Source organism: Ixodes scapularis, unplaced genomic scaffold (genome assembly GCF_016920785.2).
Source record: "Ixodes scapularis isolate PalLabHiFi unplaced genomic scaffold, ASM1692078v2 PGA_scaffold5__190_contigs__length_132052651, whole genome shotgun sequence".
Lineage (NCBI taxonomy): Eukaryota > Metazoa > Arthropoda > Arachnida > Ixodida > Ixodidae > Ixodes > Ixodes scapularis.
The window spans coordinates 71280832-71305726 of record NW_024609880.1 but is presented as its reverse complement, the minus strand read 5'-3'; the positions used below and the strand labels follow the sequence as shown (position 1 = coordinate 71305726).

General features: G+C 44.0%; 1 protein-coding gene across 2 annotated transcripts in view; it reads right to left on the bottom strand.

Moving 5' to 3' along the window:
• Window positions 1-923: 923 nt before the first annotated feature.
• LOC8043024 (synaptic vesicle membrane protein VAT-1 homolog) overlaps window positions 924-24895 on the bottom strand; it is a 76732-nt gene continuing 52760 nt past the window's right edge. The window contains exons 2-7 of one of the 2 annotated variants that reach the window (XM_040215782.3): window positions 13034-13244; window positions 10594-10764; window positions 6121-6210; window positions 4070-4314; window positions 3275-3408; window positions 924-2668 (exon numbers count right to left, since the gene is read on the bottom strand). In XM_040215782.3, the coding sequence (XP_040071716.1) occupies window positions 2638-2668; window positions 3275-3408; window positions 4070-4314; window positions 6121-6210; window positions 10594-10764; window positions 13034-13244 (882 nt within the window). In that variant the 3' untranslated portion in view covers window positions 924-2637. The remainder of the gene's footprint in view (window positions 2669-3274; window positions 3409-4069; window positions 4315-6120; window positions 6211-10593; window positions 10765-13033; window positions 13245-24895) is intronic. The other variant, XM_029983388.4, reaches the window with a different exon arrangement.

Genomic DNA, 24895 nt, shown 5'->3' with positions numbered 1-24895 from the left:
TGTGTGAATGAGGCCTTAGAGGTTTCTTGATAAAACCCACTAAATTTAATGTTTGTGAGGACACTCTAAAACGTTTTCATTGAAACTTTTTCTGTAAATTTAATATTTCAAAAGTTTGTTAATTAATCTATTAATTATTTAATTGGACAAATACAGAAATAACATGATTTGCTCTAAACAATGAACAAACGTATTCGTTTAGTTTTGTCTTCCTAACCAAAATATTTTGAAACCTTGGCTCAAGTTACGTGGACTACCCTTATATTGTGAAACGTATTTCGTAAACAAGATGTCTGTATAGGGTGAGGATCTGCCCATTCTATGATTTTATGTACTGTAATCAATTCCATAGTTCAAGAGCACAACAAGTCGTCCACTTGTAATACTTTGATGCAAAGTATTTTAGGCGATTTATTAGACAGATAACCTGTCGATTCAAGTAAAATATATGCGACCGAGGTAAACAAAATATGAAAGACGTATACAACACCCTGTAACGCCGAATTAGAGCGCAGCTCTTGAGGAGGAGGAGGGAAGTGTACTGAGGGGAGGCTATACACCTCCTCCTCATCCTCCCTGCTACTCCTCCTTACCCGCTCCCTCCACTTCCTTCTCCCCCGTCCTCCTCATTCACCTCCTCCTCCCCTCATGCTTCAAACTCCTCCCCTCCTCTCCTCCGCCTCCCCCTTTCTCCTCTCCTCCTTCCCTACCTCCCCATCCGCTCCGCCTTCTCCCCCTACCCTTCTCTTCTTCCTCCACTTCCTCCTCCTCCCCGCGCGGTGCGTCATGGGAAGTGTCCCATAATGCACCGTGCGGATACGCCGATGCCGACGGCGACGCCGCTCAAGCCGGAAACGGGCGCCTAAAAGTAGATGTTCAGCCGAATAAACCGACATTTTGTATGTTATATAGTTTTTCGTTTATTGAGTCGTCAGAATGAAATACTGCAATTTCCTCTTTTTTGAACGTGAAAAGTGAAGTGGGTTGTATGAATGATAAAAAAAGCTATATAGTTCCTTGTTTCACGGTTGAAATAGTGCATATTGCCAAAACACCGCGGAACCGCTATTTTGACTCCCCTGAACTGAACCAAAACTGAAGGGAAAGCCGTGAACCCGAACCTGAAGAGAATCAAAATAATTTCGGTTCGACACTCTGGCTAAGAGCAGCGCTGCAAGATGCGAAACTAACTTACGAGTCACGACTGTGAGGCGGCTACATCAAGTGCATCTGTTTCATGAAAATGCCTACAAAGAAGACATCGGTTAAAAGCAATCAGTAAAAATTAATCTGAAATAAAGCATTGAAAAGCTACCGAATAAAAGCTATATTTTTGTTTAAATATCAGTCGAAGCTGAGAGTGCAAACTCTGATAACGTAAAGTTAGGAGCGTAGAGATAAAAAAAGAAAACATAACTGGGAGTCATTTGTACGTTTGATTTTACGGCAGTGGGAAGGGAATAATTCCGAGATTCCTCCCGTTCCTTCATTTTTACAATCAAATAGTGCTTTGGCCAATGTCAAAGCTAAATTTTATCTTCTTTTCTGAATAAGGGCACATTGCTTCCAAATTTTACAAAACAAATGCGCCACATTTCGAACACCTTCGTTACAAAGCAGTGTTTTTGATCTAGCTATTTGCTTCAGCCGGTGGAATGAGCATCGGATAGTCTTGCAATGATTCCGCGATGTGCTCAAAGCTGAAACTAATTATTTTTCAGCTTCTAGAAGGAACCTGATAGTGGTTGTGCTTGTTGCTGTTTGTTTGTTTTAATGCTAATGACAAGAGACCTTCGTTTTCTTATTGCAGATAACCCTGAAGAGCTGCAGTGCCAAAACTTCTCAATTTAGTTCTTCGGAGAAGATAAACTACTACCCACGTTCATGCACAAGCAGTAAATGACTGCAGGAGTGCTTTTAGCACAATAGTTTTATTCTTGAGACTTGGCATTCAACTTTTTTTTTCGTGTACTATTAATGAGGGAGCTGCGGTACGAACAGAATCATATTTCAAAGTGCCCTCAATGGCAACATGAAAATTTTGAAGAGCAGGCTGGCGTAGAGTGAAAGCATAGAGCAACTGAAAAATGAATTAAAGATTTATTTATATCATGCTTGTCTAGACGTTCGTGGTCCTGGGGCCACACAAGACCGAGTTTGAAATTTCCTACAAATGGCAACAATCAATCTATGAATTTATAACTAATCTACCAACACCAGAGAAGTTTGTGAGGCACCACATTAGAAGGAGTGAATTCTTCAAAATCGATACTATGAATCTCATGCGATATTGTTCCACTTCAAAAAATTATTTTAGCAGAGTTCTCGCTGCGTCCAAAATAAGAGACACGTAACACATATGGGACCTGGACACTGGAGGATGCCGCAAAGATTCAAATATTGCCCATAGCTCTTCAAACACCATTAGTGTGGAGCTATATGTAAACATCGGTTGTCTCCATTAAGGCACGAGAATACCAGGGAAGTATTTCCAGCTGTGCTTCAAGTAGCTAAACCAACTTCCCAGTAGTATCTTGATGACATGTCTCATGCGCCAACGTCCCTTCACAGTCCATTAAGAGGGGTTCCAGCGCGGCAAGTGCAGGTCGGGGCTCGCTGCCTTGAAGTGTTTGGCGCCTACCGCAATGTTATCCTCAACTTCCCGGCCCTGCAAGACCATGTTTACAAGAAAAAAGTGAGTACTACACACTTTCTCACGGCATCAAACCGAAATTTACCGGGCAAAAGCACCTCCACAGACTACGCAAACAAAGCCGCGGTTGTGATAGCGCCGCTCTTCGGTCGCTTAGTTTCGGTTTCAAGTCGTGTACGAGTGTGAAATTGCTCGCCCCCGTTGAGCTTACTAAAATTTTCTTCATAAAAGGTTCACAAGTAATTTCACGGCTAAGAGGTTAATCGAAACATTTTATTTAATTAGCTAACTAATAACCGATTTCGATTTATTTCTGGTGGCCTCCACGACCACAAACTTGACACCAGGGCTAGAAAATCCCTACCACAAGTTACGTTTTTGTTTTTTAGTGATTTTTTTTAATTATGAACTGACAAAAAGCTTCCTGTGTACTTCGCGTCTTCCGAGAATTATCCAGCATAAAGGGGCTTGCTGTTGAGTCACAGTATCGTACATTGTTCCACACCAAGCTCTCATGCTACTTCACTGTCCATCAGTTGAATTGCAGAGAAGCACGTTGATTGGCATTGCAGTTGTTGCCTGATGTGCCCCTTGTAATTTTATAATAAAAGTGGTTCTGACCTCTTTAGCTTGTTGTTTCCTCTGCCTTTCCCCTGGCACCCCCTGGGATCAGGATTATCTTGCCAACGTTCTTCCTGGTAATCATGTGCTCCATTGCCCGAGCCACCTGTAAGAGAATGCACCCACCCACTGAGCTGCGAACAGAATTTGTATTAACGAGGCGTATAGTTAGTATCTTTCTTGCGCTGGGGAACCTCCAGGTAGCTTTGATTCATGCATGGTGGTACATACTTCATTTGCTGGTACCTAAGTCATTCAGTATTCAGTAGAAAGGCGAGACGTGAGTTGCCACGAGACAGACTTCCGACAGCTGAGTGCGAGACAGTAGGCACATATTTCATGCTTTTAAAAAAAAACCTGCCTTTTGTGACTTCTTTTGAGCCATGCTACTGCTTGATGTGGTCGGCATGTTTGCAACAGTAGCAAAAGATGCATGTTACGGGGGCCAATTGTGGGTCCAGTTGGGAAGCCGGCTCATTTATACAATGTTTGCTTTCTCATCTATTTTTTGTTAACAAAATAATGATCAGTGCTGACAGACCCTGCAGTTACTCAGAACACGAGTTGTTTCTTGTCTCTAACCCTGAATGAAGACGTAAAAACTGGCGGCCAACTGCTTAATTCAGAATTTTTCAAGAGCCAATTTCATGTGAACCACCAGGGTATGTTCGTGGTAAGCATCTTGACTTAGTGGGTTTTAAAATGCCCCACAGAAGCTTACGAGCTCACGCTCAATTTCCAGTCTGAGAACTCGGCCGGTAGAGACGACAAAAACGCCGGGCTGGCTCGAGTTACCTCTCCAAAGCTCCACTGGGAATCGATGCGAGGCTTCACTTTCCCTTGCCCGTACAACTCGAGCAGGTGTTGAAGCACCTGCAGCACCCGGTCCGGGTCCACATCCGCCAACAGGGCCAAGTTGAAACCGCACACGGCGTGACAGTCCGTGTTAAGATCGTAGACGTTCACAAGCCTAGTCTGCCACCAGGTCCTCAGGGAGTTCCACACGCTGAAGCGCTCTCCCACAACCATGTTGCTGATGCCTGCCAAAGCCACGGCCCTTTTGAACGACATTCCCTCCCAGCACCGCCTGGATAACGAGGCGCGGTGGACAGGTTAGGAGATGAGTGCTTAATCAGCGTTCGACTGGGACTCAATAGTGTCCTCATTGATGAGACACGCGTCACAGGCGTACGCGGATGAAGAATTTGTGACCAGCCCCACGATGACCTCTGGTGAGTAACGTAAAAAAGTAACCCTCCAGTCTTGTTATATACGTGCCAGCTATCTACAGAATGACTACCACACCTATTGTGCAGCAGACAAATAGTGAAGGCTTCCCAACTGCCCTCGCAGAGCGCGTTCGCTGAGCTCGCACCTGACAAATGCCTGGTTGCATGTCTCCATAAACTGATAGACCGATTGGCTGTATTCTCTAAAGGAGGCACCATAACTTCTGCCTCGTCGACGTTATGGGACTATGGACGCCCTCCTCCGTTTGCTCTGTTCTCTCTCTTCTTAAGCTGGCATGCTGCAAGCAAATCACCATTTTTTTTAATTTCTTTTGCTTTACATCGGTTTTGGTTAGTGCCACTTTCCGGCGAAATCCGGTGTTACTATACACGCAAAACCCACGTTGTCCTGGGAGAGAAAGTGACAGCTCCGAACTCTCTCCCCCTCCCCTCCCCGCCCCCCCCACCCCCCCTCTCTAATCTTTGCCGCACTCATTGCAGGGTTCTGGAACGTTCTCCGCGCGTCTAGAAAAGGGCGGCGCTTGCTCAGTTCTCTCTCCTAGACACTGCCTGGCCGCGCAAAATTCTCTGTCCGCCCAAGAAGTGGGAATGGCGAGCTTCGGCTACTCTGCGTCCTTCCGTCTACTCTGCGGCCCTCCGACTAGCTGCGGGAGCATGAGGCGGGCGCAAAGCGGAGAAAGTGACAGTACATGCAGACGTCGTTACCCTTCGCCGTGGCGACCGGCGAACTTCAAAGGACGATCCTGGACAACTCCATCGGGTACTCGTGCAACGTGCGCGACCGGTCGCGGTTTCGGACGAGACCCGCCGCCCCGCAATCGAAGCAAGTCTCCGCTCTGGTCTACAGCCGCGGTCCGACTGCTGACACATCGTACAAAAGGACAGTTTGCAGACACATTGGAAGCACACATATGTGTGCTTCCAATGTGTCCGCAGATAATTATGTCGTCGTGTCTGGAGCGAACACTGCGTCTTATCTATGATCTATGAGCAATGAAACTGTTGCTTAAGAGTTCCTAAACCAGATATCATATGTCAACCAAGATCCACTAAAAGTAAGGAAAGCTTAATATTTATGCACAAACCTGGAAAGAGATGTGAGTTAAAGAGATTTTACTATATTAACTTTTAATTTTAAACTTTAATGCTCTTTCTTTCTTCTTTTTTTTTAGGGGGGGGGGGGGGGAGGAGGGGTTGGCTCATAGCCTCCAACATACTGACAAAGCCTGGCAGATCGCCACGAGAAGCGGCCGCCGAGATGGGAAAGGTGGAGTGGCAGACAACAGATGAGAGGAGAGCCACGTGACTGGCGCCCCGCTGCGGTGCGACTGCAAAACACACTTCTCCCGAGAGAACAAGTGTTTTTCGGGTCCTCGCCGCTGCAAAGGTTGTGCGCTGAAGACCATGTTGCCCGAGAAATGTCTCTTTGATGCTCTGTGCTACCGGATCCTCGCGCTCCAAATCTGCGAACGGGCTCTCCATGGCTCCGTCGTCGAACTGCCAGGTTTTGTAAGTATAGAGGAGGTTATGGTTGACCGTTATTTGCTCTTGCACAATCTGTGAGCACCCATCTGTGAGCACCTCGGGGGGCCTCACCGATGTGAATCAGGCGTCCCATTGGTTTCAGCAGCTGCCTCGAGCGGGTGAAGTCTGCCCCAGAGAGACTGTCCAGCACAATGTCGACGCCTGTAAAGAAAACCAGGATATACCTACGAGCCATTTTCATCTTCACTGTAGATGTGCGCACCAAACACCTTCGAAGAGCGTACCTAGCAAAATCAAAATGAAACACAACAAAAAGAAAACGTATGCTACTTAATAAGTTTTTTTCCGAAGAAATTATTCCCACAGAAGAGCATTAGCAAGTTATCTTACCAAAGCTAGAAAACGTGCTCGCATCGCATCGATTCGATTCCCGGAGCACCGTGAAATCGTATTGTGCACTCCTGCACTTGAGCGAGGCCCATTCTTGTGCATAGAAAGGTTTGCAAAGTCCCCCCCCCCCCCCCCCCCCCAAAAAAAAAAAAAAGGTTAAGAAGAAAAAGGAGGCAAACTTTTGATTTTGAAAGAGAGAAATCTTCGGTTTCGACCTAGGATGTAAAGCAAGACACGCTACGAGCCACATTAGCCAGTCCAGTGCTCCGCGAGTGACACGTGACTTTAAGCTCCGCGCGTCCAACCAATAGACCCCTTTAAAAAGTAACGTGCGATTATTAGGAGGTCAGAACCACTGCACAATCGCGGTAGAACTGCATCTGGGACCGTGCAAGTCAGTCCATAACATAGCGAACGTCGGAGCGCGGCCAACACTACGAGCCGACGAGCCAATCAAACCGCGTCAAAAGTGCAACGTCACTGCGCTTATCACCTTTTTTTTTTGTAAGTGTGTTTTTTCTAGTATGCCGTTCTATTGAGGTTTTAGTCCTCCATTGTGCAGGGATTTTACAGCTCCGAACGGAGGGCAGTATTTCGAAAGGGTTCTATAACCCTTTAACACGGACAGGTTATTCAAGAGACGTGTCTGCGATAGTTTTCTGAAGACTGACGTTGGCACGTGTCTCACGTTTGTGAATTTATTTTGGGTGGATACAGTTCTTGTCATGTCTTAAAAAAAAAAAAAAACATAAAAGAGGTATTTGAAAAAAAAAAAGAACACCGAGTTAGAGGTGAGTTTTAGTGTATTTTTATACCATGAATTTGCATATCACGTTCGTTTTCTCCGAAGAAGGAATGAAACGCGACAGAACACGTAAAATCTCCGACCAGTCGTCAAGTTATAAAGGGATATTTCGGCCGCCAAGCACGTGTCGCTCCTGTGGGTAGCAGATGCAATTGCAAGCTTGCCAGGTATATTCCCCCGCACTGTCACCAGTCGTGACGTCTTTTTCGGAGCTTTTTGGAAATAGCAAGTGTGCGCGTACATAGTTTTGATAGGCGCTAAAGATGTGCGAGAGCGGAGATTCGGAAAACAGCTTTTATGACGTAAGGCTTCGGGAAGGAGCGGTACTTTGACATTTATTTTCTGCAGCCAGCGTGCACCAAAATTAAAAAAAAAAAAATCGGTATTCGTGATTGTGGAGGCCAAACGAAGACGATCTAAAGGGGTCGTGAAAAGAAAATGAATCGACCCCATCCTAATTTTTTTTTTAATTCATTGAAGCCAAAATATATGATTTGCTAATTTTTGTGGCAAAATATTGCGTCTGAATTTTACAAACCGCGTTTAAAATTCCAATGTTTTCGAGATTCCAAAATGACCATACGACACCGTGTGGGCACCAGAGGCAAAAAAAAAACGTCACAATGTTTGTGTTTTGTATAGGTTTGATGAGCACTTTATGTGGCAGTTTAAAAGCATACTTTCTTTACATCGATGCCAGAGCAAGGACCCTTTCTGAAGCCACATACTGCACCTCTGCATCCCAATGCTGCCCATATTTCTTGCGGTAGAATGCAGAGCAAAATATTTTCATCGCCAACGGTCACGCCGCTACAAGGAGAAAAGAAGAAAAAAAATGGGGACCGAATACGGATGTGGCATTCATTTTCTGGTTTAAATAAAACTGAAACTCATAAACTCGTCGATACTCCTTCGTCCATTTTTTATATATATTTTCAAAAGATAGAGAACCGCTTGAGTTCAATTATTGTTAAAAGAAAAACAAACCTAGAACTACATTTTCTTGCGGACGGCGCTGATGCTGTGGCGGTAACGAGGCATTCATAGCCTCGACCAGGGTGTAAGATAGACAGGTGGGGAAACGAGAGCCAAATGAGTGACCGCATTGTGTCCCCCTCGGTTTTCTCTTTTTCTGTGGCGCCATCTATGTGGAGCATTGCGAACTCTCGCTCCGGGTGGGCGACCGGCTAAACTGATGGAGATGGTTTCTCGTGGATTTTTAATGAAAGACTGTCGTGCTCTCGGTTTATTTTGCGCAGTCTCCCATAAAGTTCTACGCAAATCCGATTCCGATTGTTTTCCTCTCGCCGCAGCGCCATCTGTCGCAAGTCGGGGGTACCCACAAGCAGACGAGTACACAATCCGGTCACGGCGCTGCGGTAGGCTTCTATGGGCCGTTTCCCCACCTGTCTATCTTACACCCTGGCCTCGACCATGGAGTGTTATCACGTGACTTGCTCCGACGCTGTTATAGAGTGGGGTGTGTTGGGGGGCGGCACAGCCTTTACAGTTCGCCGAGTTATATAGTGAAACGGAGTATAAAAGGCTCGATGGACAAAGCACTTATGAGTTGTGAATGCGAAAGCATGCATGTCGTTCTTCGGCTCCTTTAGTTCCTCTGCTGCCTACTGGCGTGGACGGCCACAATACGCGACTGCCGAGCTTGGGGCGGACGGCCGAGCGCACGCTCTCCGCGCCGCGCTGAGCTCGGCCATGTTACCGCTCCGGAGTGTGCCCGAACGGGCCCTGCCTCGCTCGGCGGCCAGCAACTCCTTTTTACCGGCGCGCTGGCGGCGCGGGCCCGCAGCTCCATGGGGTGGCGGTCCTTGAAACTGACTCGCGGCAGCCAATGGGAGGCTCGTTCCTTGAACTATGACGCGCGCCAGCCAATGGGACCTATTCATGAGATTTCGGCCTCACTGCGCTTCATTGGAAGAGGGGCAACTGGGTGCAGTTTGGCTAGGCTCTTCGTGCAGCTTCAAAGCTGGGAGCGATCAGATCGCGGCTTCACTCCGCTCCATTGAGAGAAAGGAGTTTAGGTGCCGTTTGGCGCCGTTTCAAAGCTGATGACGTCGGCTCGCTCTACGGGACCAGGTGATGCTTTCGCATTAATAAATTCTAAAATAAACCCTTTTAACTTGTGATAGGAGTAAATTTGTTTATATTTTCTTGCTTTCGATTGTGGCGACCAAACATTACGTGATTACGCACTTTCTTACAAATTTGCTCGCTACTAAATTTGAAGGTTTGTTTTGCTTTCTTCCAATCATTATAAATAACGATAGCCCACATAGATGTTTTTGTTCTGAATGCATTTTTTCTCTTTTTGGCATAGCTTTGACGGAACGAAAAACCGAACGAATAAAGTACCGTCAAGTGTAAAGTGTTCATTTACAAGTAAAGGCATTCTTTAAAAAAAAATGCATTGAACGATGTTTCAGGTTAATTGGGACTTTTTTTAGTTATTCCAAATAACTTGCTAACACAATTAACTGTCCATTGATTGCGCAATATCTTCGTTAAAACAACCTAACGGAGTGAAAATTCAAAGAATAAAGGGGCGTTTTTCTATTGGCCCAAGTAAACTAATCCCGTGTGTGATGACGTGTCTCACGTATACGTACGAACGCGTATGATTGAAAACGATATATCTGCCTTTATCCAATCGCTATTGAATCCATACGGCTCATCCTATTTCTCATCCTCGAAAGGTTTGTCTAAATGTTTTTCTTATGTGCTTTCTTGGAGAAGTTTCATAAACGGAAACAGTTACCAGTCCCCAACGTATTTTATCTCTGTGTTTTCTGAAATTATCTTTCACCCGATGGAGCAAAAATATTATTGCGCGACCCTATTTTTTTTAATGCTGTTATTTAACGCTACGTTCAAACCCGGCAGCTGCGTAGCTCTGTGCTGCAATGTACAGTGTTTCGGCGGCCGCCCCAGCTCATTTGTACGACAAGACAAGAAACTGGTAACTTTATTTTTCGCTCAACCTTGCAACATAGGAATTCGTAAAGCGATTTTATTCTCTTCACTGCCTATCCCGCGTAGTTTGCAACGAAAGCATTTGACTTCAATAGGCACTTTTGTAAAGGCCAAAAAGAATTGACAGTCACCATTTCTTGAACAAGACGTGTATGATTGAATTTGAGTGCACGCCGAATGCTGACGCAGAACTGTTCTATTTTTTTATATATATATATATAAAATAGCGAGTCGATTTCACGCGAATGTTGAAGCTAAACCATTGTGTTCGATAGATGCTCCAAGTGCGTGCACAAATTATTGCGAACTGAGATCATTGGCGCAGCAACTACTCTATGGCGAGCATTTTTGAAGAAAAAAAAAACTATATTGCACGTAGGAGCTCAAATAGTTTGACGTGCCTTTGGGTTCTATCTGGAGCACCTTTTGCACAAAGTCCTCTTCGCGGTAGTTGATTGGATGATTCACCCCGTTGCGCCGCGTGAGCGTGAACTTGGAAGCCGAGGACGTGCCAAATACGGTGACGTCCTCCACCGTGTGGCAGAGCTGCGTCGCTGCCCAGCCGACACCTCCTGCGGGAGACGAAGTAGACGAGAGTATACGCCGACAAGACCTCTCGTCGCGCTGCTATGGGAGCAGACAATCCTCGCAATGAGGTTATCCCGGAGGCTCGCTGACCAAAGCTCGACACGTGGCAGCCAAACAAGGGCTGACCGTTGCGCAAGCGCGGGAAGATATACCGGTAGACAAGAAATGTTCATACAATGAATCGAGAGTAGCGCGAACTATCAAAGTATTTCGATAGTAAAGTTAAGTCTAGAGGGACACAAAGATAATTTCCTTCTCCTATATCTGTCAAGTGACAGGCAACCCGCATCTCTGGGCCCACCGAGATTCTTTAAATGGTAGCGTTATTTTTCATTAACACCGATAATTCGCGTGGTTTTCATGCAAACAAACGCACTCATGCAACGCATTAAATGGCCTCTCCAGGCTAGAATATTAGTTTCATATAAAATTCTTATGGCAGGTACCAGCACCTCCTCGTGGAGCTGTCCACGAAATTTCATCTCGCAATTCGAAGAATTGAGCCTATAAAACGCCTTTGGAGATTCCCGCATTGCATTCACTCGATAAACGAGCAGTGACCTAACAGGATTGGGATGTTGTCTCCTAGGGGCGCTCCTTCCTTCGCCCTCCTCGCCACCTATACATTGTTTCCTCTCCAGCCATCCCGCCTGCTGGTGGGACGGGGCTTCTAAAAAAAAACGCAAAAGGCGTGACGTCGCGATCAGATCTGTAGCATCTTGTTACGTCACGGGTATCTTTGAGTGTTGAAACATCAAAGTGCGCATCAAACTCTCAGCTTCCCGAATTATTTCCTGATGCAACCTTAGTTATCTTGGTTTGATTAGTTGGCAGCATAACTGAAGATACGTAAAATATGCGAGGCGTGAAGAGCTACGATTACTATTTTTGGGCTGGAGATGCCCTTTAAGTCGTAATACGCACACTGGTTTCCTCGCTAAATTTAGGGGACGTGGTCACGCTATGTCAGCGTGCAGGATGTCACGCGACGTCATCAACGTGCTACGTGGCATCGTTAAATCACGGTGTCAGTGACGTGACTAGTGTCACGTGACACCCCGACGTAACAGTGACGTCAAACAACATTCAATCAATATTTAACGTTATGACAAGGCTGCCTGATCCAATGTAAGTCTGGTAGATCACGTGGCATCTATAGATGTTTACGGGTATGGCTTCTGGGCGCCACCATCATGCTTCTGAAGAGTGTAGGTTGTCTGATAGCCAAGCCAATTAAGGCCTTGCCAAGGAGTGCCACGGTTGTCAGACTGGCGTTTTAACAGAGCAGTTGGCATCCGGGTGGCCACACTAGCTTTTAAATATCGTATAACAATACCGCAAGAGGCAGGCACGTAGCCAGGATTTTGTTTCGGGGGGGGGGGGGGGGGGGGGCGCCCATAACAAAATGATGTATGAGGGAGAAGGGGGGAGAGGAGATCCCAGCAAAATGGAAGATTTCGGGGGGGGGGGGGGGGGGGGGGCGGGCCCCATGGGCCTTCCCCCTGGCTACGTGCCTGGCAAGAGGACAGGAACATAAGAGGGACAAGACTGGACGAGCTGATTTTAATATAGCTTATAAAGCCTGGTTCCTTGCAAGCGCCTGCAGTCGTCGGGACGGCGACAACCACAAGCCGACACAGATCATCAGGATGTCACGTGACGTCATCAACATCAACCGCAAGAGGCAGGCACGTAGCCAGAATTTTGTTTCGGGGGGGGGGGGGGGGGGGCGCCCATAACAAAATGATGTATGAGGGAGAGGGGGGAGAGGAGATCCCAGCAAAATGGAAGATTTCGGGCGGGCCCCATGGGCCTCCCCCCTGGCTACGTGCCTGGCAAGAGGACAGGAACATAAGAGGGGCAAGACTGGACAAGCTGATATTAATACAGCTTATAAAGCCTGGTTCCTTGCAAGCGCCTGCAGTCGTCGGGACGGCGACAACCACAGGCCGACACAGATCATCACAAACCGCCACAGGCTAGCATAGGCCAGCACATGCTATCACATTCCAGCCCACGTCAACACAGACCAGCCTTGATCAATACAGACCACCACATATCACCACATACCATTACAGGTCATCACAAGTAAGCATACGCTAGCACAAAGAGCCACATGCCTGCACCTGCCAGCCAGCTCAGATCATCAAAACTGGATCAGGCCGCTACAAATCATCACGGGCCACCGCAGATCATCAAAGACCACCACAGACCATCGTAAGCTATCCCAGGCCAGTACAGGCAATTACAGACCTGCGGCGGCCTGGACAAGCACCTTCTGCCCCTTTTTGAGTCCTCCAAAGTCGAGGATAGCCAGGTAGGCGGTGGCGTAGTTGATGGGGAACGCCGCCCCCTCGGCGTAGCTCATCTGCTCGGGCAGGCGCAGGCAGCGGGCTTCCGGCACACAAGCCAGGCTGGTCCAGAGGCCGTAGCGGAATGACCAGCACATCACCCGGTCACCCACCTGCATTTGGAAAAGACGGACACCCAATTAGCGACTTCATTTCGTCGTGATTTAAATCGCGATTTACATCAGACCATGTTTAATAGGATGATTCAATCAAAACGTTTTCTGCCAAAAATGATTTTCAAAATAAATGTTATTACGGTTTGTCTATCATTTGGTACTTTCTAAGAGCATTGGTTTTGTATTTAAATCAAATAATAATCGAGCAAAGACATAATTTTCTTGTAAAAGCGCACAAAAAGACGAGGAGAGAGAAAAGGAACACGCACAACACACAGCGCTAGTGTGTTATGCATGTTCCTTTTCTCTGTCTTCGTCGTTTTGCGCGCTGTTCTGTTCGCTATGCTCTTCTGAGGAAACCAGAGCGCTCAGCTCGATTTTTGCCTTCCACTTTGTCAGCAAAATAATTCCTATTGCAACAAAATCAAAACGCAAAAAAAAAAAAAGAAACAAAAACTAGAAAAGTAGCGTCCTATTGCAGTCAAGTCAGAACGTAAAATGAAAAAGCAAATTAATTTTTTTAACTAATTTTTAATAATCCAGTTTTTTTTTTCTTTCTGGTATGCCAGGGATTGGAGTAATAAAAAATTGATTAAACTATACTCAATATTCGAAGTATTTCTCTCTTCCGCATTGTCATCAATAACCAAACCGACTGAAAAAAAAACTGCTATGATGAGAAATACATTCAGAGGTAAATAATCATTACTTTTAGTTAAAGTGATTTAAATCAAAATAGTCTGTTTTAAATTGAATTAGACTAGCTTAACTTTAAAAAAAAAGTCCTATAAGCCCAATAAGTTTGATTTCAATCAACAAACTCTGCATTGCTCGATTAAAACAGGATGGAAATACCTTTTCTTCCATCCTGGTTTTGCGGCTAGAAAAAGTAAGAAGATAACAACATCGCTTGTCTTACTTTCTAAAGCACGGTGAGATAATCATGTTATCACCACTAATTTAAATAAAATGGGTAGTAAACGCCCTGAATGGACACTAGCGCGCGCGAAATACTGCCCATACCACACCGTACCAATATTCATGGCGGAAAGTTTCCAAATCACCGCCGCCCATCTTGTCAAATTCACGCAGTTCCTCCAGCCACCACGTTGAGGGGTAACACAAAGTGTGCCGAATTGACATTTTGAAAACGAAAAAAAGAAAAGCTGTGCTTTAGAGTAACTGTAGCGTGCCCCTCGGCGGGCCGTCGCGGCACGGCGGGCTGTCCATGGACCAACTAAACGTGCGTTACCACTAACCAATCCTTCACGAGTGTACCGGTGGCACGAATGGGAGCGTCCAATGCGCTCTGCCACGAACACGCTAAACATCTAGCTCAGCGGGAGAAGATCAAGCTACCAGATTGTCGTGTCGGGCAGGAACTTAGCTCTGTCCAGGGGCCCTAAACTCGTCAAACACAAAGTTGGGGCAAAAGTTGACGGAGCGCACCTATTGGACTGTCACGACGATGACTTGGCGCTTTTGTCGCCAACATCCAATCGGTGCGCTCTGCGAACTTTCGGCTCCAACTCTGTGTTTGACGAGTTTAGGGCCCCTGTGAGGGACATGTTTTTGTGCGGTGGCGCCAGTCTTCTGGGTTGAAACAACACCGTGCTGCTCATTGCTTCCAATACGTACGTTTCATTGATTTCGTAAATACCTCGAGGACCCTGCTAATATTTAATGACAATTTATTTTTCAATCCTAAGAAACAGAACAATCTATGATTTCTTAAGAAATTAAGAACAAAAGAAGAAAATATGTATCACGCATATCTTTATCATTTCTTTAACATGAATAATATCAACAATCATGGAGATCATAGACCAACAACTTTCTTTCTCTTATAAGACAGGGTAAGTCTATTTGTGCATTCATGATTGTACAATATAATAGGGGGGGGGGGGGGGGGGGGAAGGCGATATAATGGGGGAGGAAGCAATAATGGTAGCCTGTATGTTTTGTGGAATAACGTTTTTCAATTGCTCTCGAAAGCATCATACATTTGAACGCAACAATCCTTCCTCTCGAAAGTTGTGCGCTGCGTTATCAAACCTACAGGCGTGAAAGAGCTCTTAAATATACCTTGTTTTCAGTAATTATTCAAAAAAATATCAAGTTTGCAGCCCCACTCGTTGTCATTTCCGAGCCGCATATGCGGAATTGCGTGCGAAGTCGACCGAGAAAACCGCGTGCTATACGGCGCACAAGTTCGTCTGGTCCCTGTGCACCTCGCCATTGCAGTTTGCGGCAGTGCTGTTCTTCAACCCTCACCGTTGCGACAGCATCAGTCTGAGTCATCTCCGGTGCTGGATTTCCGTTGCACGGCGTCGGTTGTGGCGAAGCATTATCACGGCGAGGGAATCAGCTGCCTGCATCGGTGTACGCCCACCTGTTTGAGCGGTAATTGGTCCGATGCCATTGACCTCGGCTGCATCAGCAGTATAAAGACAGCGTTTCTCGGCCCTGAGTGACACAGCGGCTGTGGCAGCGGGTTACTCTGGAACCTAAGCAACGTTGTTTCGCCATTGCAGGTTGGTACAATTTTGCTTTGTACAAACTGATATTTATCTTTACCAGCTGCTGCTGCTGCTGCTGCTGTACCTGCTGTAATTCTTGCTGTTACTTGTTGCTGTGTTGCGCTACTTGACAGATGATCCAACATGGCAGATGACTCGAAAGATACCTGTCTACATTGCAGTCAAGCCGTCCCGGAAAAAAGGCTCGCAAATCACATGCGTAGAGTGCCAGTAATCTTACCATATAGGCACTTGTTCTGGCGGCCCGGAAGAGTCGCGTGTTGCTTCACGTAAGACCTGGCGCTGCCAGACATGTAAAATAGCCAAATCTCGAGGCAGTCAGAGCAGCAAACAAAACAAAGATAAAGATCTAGATTTAGCCAGCGGCGTAGACTTTCCATTTTCCCGGGAAGGGGGGGGGGGGGGGGCAGGCTGAGAAGTTTGGGGGGGGGGGGGTGGTTCTGCGCGTTACCTTTTCGCCAGAACTGGAGATTGGAGCTAACGAAAGCACGCTCGGATTCCATTTCCCATGCATTTTGTCAATAAAGGCAACGTGGCCGTTGTTTTGGTTACATGCCACCTACTAGAAGCTCCTTACATGGCACGTAAACAGCGTCTCGGTAAGGGCCCCGTTGCCCCCCCGAAGTCTACGCCTATGGATGTAGCTGCTATGCTGGTCAGCATGAACGCTAAACTAGACACCCTATTAAACTTAGAACAAACAGTGGGTGCCATGGAACAATCACTTTAAGACATGTCGGCGAAACATGATGCAGTGCTGAAGCAAATGGATGAACACGCCGGGGAAATAAAAAAACTTAAGGAAAAGGGTGACGCACTTCGAACAAACGAAACCAACAGCGGAAATGGAAAGGTCAAAACAAAAAGTTCACGACCTTGAATGGAGGAGCCGCAGACAAAACCTTGAAATACACGGGATCCCCATGAGCGAACAGGAAAACCTTTTGGCTAAGATGAATGACCTAGCAAAGCAACTAAAAGTGCCTGACTTAAAAGCAGATCAAATCATGGCGATGCATCGGGTTCCCTCGCGCCCTGATAAGATACCCGCAATTTTGGTTCGCCTTTCAAATCAAGCAACTCGGGATCTGTGGCTCGAGAAACCAGTAAACTTAAATCGAGTTCGTAGCAAAACATACATATTAGAAAACTTGACAAACTAGGATAAAACACTTCTTTGGTAAACGCGAGAATGAGCAAAGGCAAGGCGGTACCAATACGTCTGGTACAAACATAGAAAAGTACTGGTAAGGAAAAAGGATGGGGCACAAGCAAATGTAGTGAAAACTGTGGATGACTTGCAAAAACTTGTGTAATTTTTCAGTGCTGGTCGTTTTTTTTCGTTTTTTTTTTGTGCTATGAATGACAAGACCTTTTCGGTTAGAAGTGAAATCGGAATTGTTTTCAAGAACCAACCAAAGGTGCCACTTTCTTTCACCTAAATGTGCAATCCATACGGAATAAATTTGACAACTTAAACATATTTTTGGACGGTTTTAATTTTCTTTTTGATGGTATTATGCTCAGTGAAACATGGTATAAAAATACCGAAGTAGACAGGCTTGAGAATTACAAAGTATTTAGTGCAAACAGAACCAATAAAGTAGGAGGAGGAGTATGTATACATGTAAAAAGAGGTCGAGTGCACACTTATAAGTGACTTTACAGCTATTGCAAGCGATTATGAAATACTAACTTTAACACATGCGAAAACTTTTTTAAGATGTCTATCGTCCGCCGAGTGGTAATATCTTCTTCTTTCTTCAGTTTTTGACGTGTATTTTAAGTTTCTTGGTGAAAACAAATTGACTGTCTGTTTTGGAGGTGATTTTAACAGACATGCTTGCGTCCTCCTCGTATAACATTGAATTGTTGACTTTATATCAGTCATACGGACTCTTCAATGTTATTTCCCAGCCTACTCGCATTACACCCCGAAATGCGGCGTTGTTGGATTTATTTTTAACAAACATTTCAGAAACGGACATAATTGGTTGGGGAAACTATTAGAGACCACCTTCCAATATATATGCTTGCAAATGTAGACTACAGCTCCAAAAAAATACGTGATGATCAGATTTATTTTAGAAATATAAGCGCTAGAAACCTTGATCTTTTTGAACAACAGATAAGTTCCGAGGTCTGGAGTGCGGTACTGTTTAGCGTGTCTGCTGACGAAGTATTGAATTGTTTTCTTCAAAGGTTTAAAATGATATATGATCGCTGCTTTCCTTATGAATTGCATAGAATTCCTCAAAAGTCTCGTAAACCCTGGGTTACACCCGAAATAAAAAAAATGATAAATAAATAAAAAAAATCATCTCTACCACAGATTCGTGCACATTAAAGATGGTAACATCTTGGTTGCATTTAAGAAATTTACAAATCAATTAACAAAAACTTTAAGGCAGGCTAAACGCGTGTATTTAAATAATTTATTTAAATATGACAAGAGATCCGAGGTAGTATGGAAAAAAAGTAAATGAGTTAATAAAACAGGGGTGGCATGCGGATAAAGTAACAGAAATAAAAATCGAACGTATCGTCGTAGAGGAGTTGCTTTGGCCAAAACGTTTAGTGATCATTTTTCTACACTTGTCCAGAGTGTTGTACACTGTGCGGATGCCGTTAGGTATGTCCAGAAGGCTTCACATAGTATGTTTCTGTTTTCAACTGACGAACATGAAGTATTTTCTGTTTTCCAAAGCTTAAAAAATAGTGCGAGCTTCCATATATATGATTTTTAAATTAAACCTATCAAGCATGTTTTGCGGTCAATCTAGCAATTGAGAACAGAACTTTCCCCAAAAAAATGCAGGTAGCAAAGGTGTCTGTGCTATATAAGCTGGAGATAAAAACAACCTCGAAAATTACAGACTGATTTCTGTTTTACCGATATTTTCAAAATGTCTAGAAAAAATTATACATCACAGGCTGTATGGTTTCTGCGAAAAGTTTTCTATCTTAACGCCCTGTCAATGCGGATTTAGGAGAGGTTTCTTTACCGAACTTGCATTGTTAAAACAAAAGCAATTAATTTTAAACAATATTGAAAAAAGTTATTAACACTCGGAGCATTCATATATTTTTCAAAGGCGTTTGACCGGATCAATCATGACACATTACTTCAAAAGCTGCATATTTATGGCATTCGTGACGTTTCTCTAGATGTGATCAGAAGTTATCTTAGTTATCAATACGAGTGTGTTGAAATAAATTTTAAAAAAACAATCGGATCTTAGGAAACAGACTGCCGGCATACCGGCAGGAAGCATTCTGGGACCACTTCTTTCTAATCTATACACCAATGACATCGTAAATATTGATAAAAATGTAAGTCTCGTTCTTTACGCTGATTATGCCAGTATATTCTTTTCAGGGCATGATATTGATGAGATTATAAGTGCCGCAAATAATTTTTCGGAAAAGTTAAATGCCTGGACAAATTCAAATTCATTAAAAATAAATGGCAGTAAGACAAAAGCCGTATTATTTAGATCACGAAATACAACCTGTTTTTACACGTTCATTCTTTCTCTTGGAACACACTGTATAGATATAGTTGAAAGCGTAAAAGTTCTCGGAATTATATTTATTCAATACATGACTGTACAACAGACATGTCAAAAATTATCAACAGTTGTAGCTATTATGTACAAATATTGCCACATAATCCCGATTTCGGTTATGCTTCTTATATATAATTCCCTCTTCTACTCAAAATATAATTATTGCTTCTTGGTATGGGGGAATACGACCGCTACAAACATAAAACTGATACATACTCTACAAAAAAAAGCTGTACGTATTATATGTATTACTGAGTATAATAGCCATACTAGTCCATTTTTTAGTAAATTGAATATTGTACAGATTCCTAATCAGTATTATTATAAACTTTTTCTTGCATTAAAAAGATATTTTTGCCAAAAAGAAAATATGTTCATGTCTATTTCCAACCTTAGGATGAGAGAGGTTGCCTATGAAACTATGTCTGTAGACGGATGGTTAGTGCCGCACTCCAGAACGAACTACGGAAATCAGATGTTGATATATATATACTCGGCGACAACTTTTCTTGGCAATGCAGTGGAAGGTACGTCCCGCGTCCCCTCTCCCATTTTGAGTGTACGCAGGCTCTCCTCCTCTCCCATTTCCGGGGAGAGGAGGAGAGCCCGCGCACACTCAAAATGGGAGAAGGGACGCGAAACGTACCTTCCACTGCATTGCCAAGAAAAGTCGTCGCGGAGTATAGTACCTCGTTCTTTAAATCGCCTGAGTAAGTTGAATGTAGAAGTTTTGAATGAAACCATAAAAAACGTACGTTCCATGTTTGTGAGAGAGTGCCCCTGGAATTCGTAAACTTCGCTAAATCTATTACTTTCCCCCTGTCCCCCTCCCCTATCTAATGTTGTTTATTCGTGTGCTATAAGTGTGATGTTGAAAAAAAACATGTGCATGTAGATGCTGTCCTCTTTCGCTGCTGTGGGGAGGCAGAGGCTCGTCAAGCAACAACTGAGATGCTTTTTTCTCTGTCTCCCCTCTCCAAACGAAGGGAAATTTTGAGTTTGAGTTGGAATATGGCGGCGTGAGCTTCACGGCTTCATCATCGCGCGTTGTCTGCGCGGTATCTTTGTTGCCTAAAAATTGGCGGGCCCCTCTTTGACTTCCGATGCGCCAAAGACGAATTTTAGAACACTTGCTCGCCGTATCGGGCCATTTCACAAAGCACACGACACGAAGCTTTTTTTTTTTTTTTTCGAGAAGAAGCACACACTGTTGAAAAGAGCCGATGGCACCTCCGTGGAGGCCGTGATACCATGTTCGCCGCGTCATCGGTGTACCGAGGTGCGAGGAGCGCGTCGTCACGCATTAGAGCTCGCTAATTCTTTTGTTTTCTCCTTTCCGCGTTCAAAATAACTTCAAATTAAGTTTTACGTGTCTGATGTCACTTGCGAGGCGAAGTTTTCAGGACATCAACATCCCAACTTTGCACCCCCCCTTCTAAATTTATTTTGACTTCCGTAATGTCACTTCGGTGACAAAGTTTCCGCAACATTCTGTGACCAGGTTTTCGTGATATTGAGTTCCCAACTTTGCACCCCCTTTCAAGTTAGGAGAAACGCGTAGTTCGACGTCAAAAAATTCGAGAGCCACGCAATCGAACCCGTACCTACCGCAATTTTTTAAGCATATAACGTCCTTTGTACAAAGAATCTCCACTAAGTTTCATTTTATATATATGGTCGACTACCCGGCTGTCGCTTTAAGATCCTAGAGTCAACAGAACATCGGTAAGAACAATGTTCACCAAAAACTTCGTACTTTCGACGGTTTGAGGATAAGCTGAAATCCATTCTACTAACCGTGTGTTATGATATATTTGGTGTAGTTTGTATAATAATAACATAGTACAAGATGTTCCTGTGAAAATCAAATCATACGCTGATGACTGTATAATTTACTCAAAACGAGATAGTGCTTCGGACAAACTTTTGTTAAACAGGGCATTTCAAAATATCGCGACATAGTGCATAGATCGCCAAATGACCATTAACTTTGAAAGAACAGTGTTTGTTAATGAGAATTACTAACAAAAAAAATTAAAGTGTGTTTACAATCTTAACAATAACCTCCTGACAGACGTCCCAGAACAAAGTCACATGAACACCTTGTGCTGTGAATTACTAATAATGTTATTTGGACGAAACCAATCGATTACCTAACGTCTAATGCTCCCCGGAAGGTATTTCTTCTTCAAAGAATGTTAAAATATTCTGCCCCTCACTTGCATGGTCTCACATATAAAGCTATAGTCCTTTTAACATTAGATTCTGCTGGAATCATATTAGATCCTTTCACCAAGAATAACATTAATGAACTTGATCGAGTACAAAAAGGCCGCTCGCTTCATTTATAATAACTATGGACGGGCCTCCATAACCAAACTTTTAACAAAAGTTAATTTACTGTCCTTATCTGAAAGAAACTGGCACTCTCGAATAAACGTTTTGTACCACTTAATGAATGGGCACAGAGGGTAAACCTGTATTAATTAATCATTCTCATCAAGATATGCTACTCGACAAAGGCATACTCAAACAATAACTCCTTTTCAAACGCGCACTTATATATTTAGGGATTCTTTTTTTACACGAACAATACCTGAGTGGAATGACCTCGCTCCGAGTGTTGTGATGCAGCCATCGTTGTCGTCATTTGCACCCAATGTAAAGTTGCTCTCTTTTGTAGCGTATTTGTTCAAGCTTACTACACCTTGTTTTATTATAGTTGTTTCTGACCCCCCCCCCCACCTTGCTGCCTCTTCTTAACCGCTGTGCCCACCTGCGACAATCCCATCAATTAATCGCAGTATTAATAAATATTAAATTAATAAAGAACGACTATTATTGACGGAATACGTTTCACATTATATATATATATATATAACATAATGACACAGCCGAGTAAAAAGCAATAACATTTTCAGAGTGTAAAATAAATTTGAGGACAAGCCATTTCGGTCCATCTTTTCAACAGTGAGCGGCAATCACAATGCTTGCTTCTCTAACCAATATTGTTTACACTCGGCACCGTGATGCAGGCAAAAAATCATTCAGAAAGCAGTGATCGAAATTGTTCACTCTAATCTATAAGCACGTTCGTACTCAGGTCGAATGTGGGCTAGAATAGTTCTTACTCAAGCGAACATCTTATATAGGATCAGGGGTTTCCAGGAATTGAACTTAGGGAGAAGGGGGGGGGGGGGGGGGGGGGGGGGCATTGAGAATAGGGGAGTCGTTGCGAATCAAGGGGGTGCCTTCTGAAAAACGAGGAAGGGTGCAGACCCCCCGAGGGTGTGCGGGAAAATTACCGTACAGGATAAACTGGCACGTCCCGCCTGTTGATGTTTGTTCTTGACAAGATGCCGGCCAATCAAATTTGAGCATCACCCTTGCTAATTAATAACTTTTGTTAAAAAAAAACAAAGTGGAATTTCGTGCTCTACTCGATATGGGAGTACTTAATTGGATAGTTGACGATTTGCGTGAGTAATCGTCATAGTTCCGCCACGCGTCCCTGTGCACTTCCGTTCACCATAAAAAAAAAATATATGCAATCATAAATTCATTTTTACGTTTGATAAGTTATGAATGTGTCAAGAACGCATAGCTACTCAAACTAGTTTCAAAATAAAAAAAAAATGTTTAAGGCTCTTCCACATTACTTTTAACATGCCTATGGAAGAGCATAAAAACGCCGGAAAATATTTACAGCGCATTTTTATGATGTATACATTTAAAGTGATCGGCCCTTTAGTTATGTTGTCAAATCTTTAGTCAGTCATTAAATTCAATTTTATTATCCTAAAAAAATATGACTTTATGAAGCCCCCATAACCGCTTCAGGTGAACACCGAGGACGACACTCGAAAATACGCCAGCTGCTAAATCTGTGGAAAAGTGTCTGTGTGGGTTGTTTTCTTTTTCGCTCTTTGGCAGTAAAACAACGGGTTGCATGTTATGGCGAAAATGACTTTTCTCTGTCATAAAAAATCGGAAGGCCAATACACAAAATGTGCAGAAATAGAAAGGTAATAAATTGCATTCTTTTAAATAGTCGCTTAAACAGCGCCTAACTGCAAAAAGAAATGCACAGAGGTGCATGCAATTATGTTCCTAATTATAGATAAATAGCGCACAGTACAGACGAAGTTCATTAAATCCTAAGATAAATCACATCTAGGCATCAGCTTACGTGAGCTCGAAACTTCGCGAAATACTGCCTCGGGAGGCTAATGTTATAATCGGTTTCACCTGCACTTGTTTTGGGCCCTCACTTTACAACACTATGCTTCAATGGTCATCCGCTCTAACACTTCTCTAGGCTGCCGTATATCACCGCGAGACGGCTATAAATACTGCACAGCTTTACAATTTGGACATCTATTGCTAGTGTTGTGACAATCGAATTTTACCAGAAAGCGGGACCGTTTAACGTGGTGTGCATGTGACGTCATCACCCTATATGCTGGTGGTCATCGCAATTTGTTTTTGCTGCGAAACTCAAATTCGGTCGTATAAAATGCACGCTGCAGAAGAATTGAGCTTTGTGCAAGCCATGTATTTGAGAGGCACAAATTATTATTCTTGGTGCATCGCCATTAAATACTCCGGGAGCATTTGGCACAACAAAAACGCGCTTTATGGCAAAGGTGTTTGTCGGGGCCGCCCCTTCTGGTCTGCGCCGAAGATGCCGGGCAGAAGAACCTTTACAACATAGTATGTTTTTAAAACTACCCCCCCCCCCCCTTCTTTTGTTTTTTCTCTCTTTGCGGCTTCTCCAGAAAATACAGAGAATACTTTTTTATTCCTGAGGGGCTGCCTCCTCCATTTGCGGGTGAGAATTCGACAATTATATTTCTGTCACTTGTTAACAGTAATCCTCCTCGTGCTCTAGTTTGCAACCAAGTGTGAAATTTAAACAAAACGCAGGTATGGTCGAAGCATAGAGAAGTTGAGAACGACACTCCTTTGAGACTTAGAGCGGCCGCCAACGTTCGGCTGTCCCTCTGAGGAAGATCTTTGTTTTCGGGTATCCGTTCCGTACACACTTTCAGCTCTATGTAACGTCGGATTAATTAGTCACATTTAGTCAATTTAATACTTCTATTCTCGGGGACAGCTTTCTAAGGCAGTTCAGCAACAACGAAAAATTGTTTGGGTGCCTCAGTGTATGTGTGTACATGTAAAATGGGTCGGGCAACATTTTGTGTCCTTTCAGTAAATAACGTTAGGAAGTAATCCCAGAAGTTAATAACTTGCAAAAACATCCATTAGTTTTCCCCTCCGCGCCATGGCAGACGCAGAACAGATAAAAGAAAGAAGCTGCTTTCGCCTCCTCCACTCGCAATTAGAATAACCGATCATGTCAGCTGATGAATTATGTAGCGTCAGTCTTCATCATAGTCATGCCCTAAGGTTGGTGAAGAATAAAGCCTGGGCTGAGCTACAGCTATTGTTAGAGTTGGGACATTATCATTTTTAATTGAACACAAGACGTAACCCCAATGTTTGGCGATGCTGATTGTCATTGACCCAAGCACCC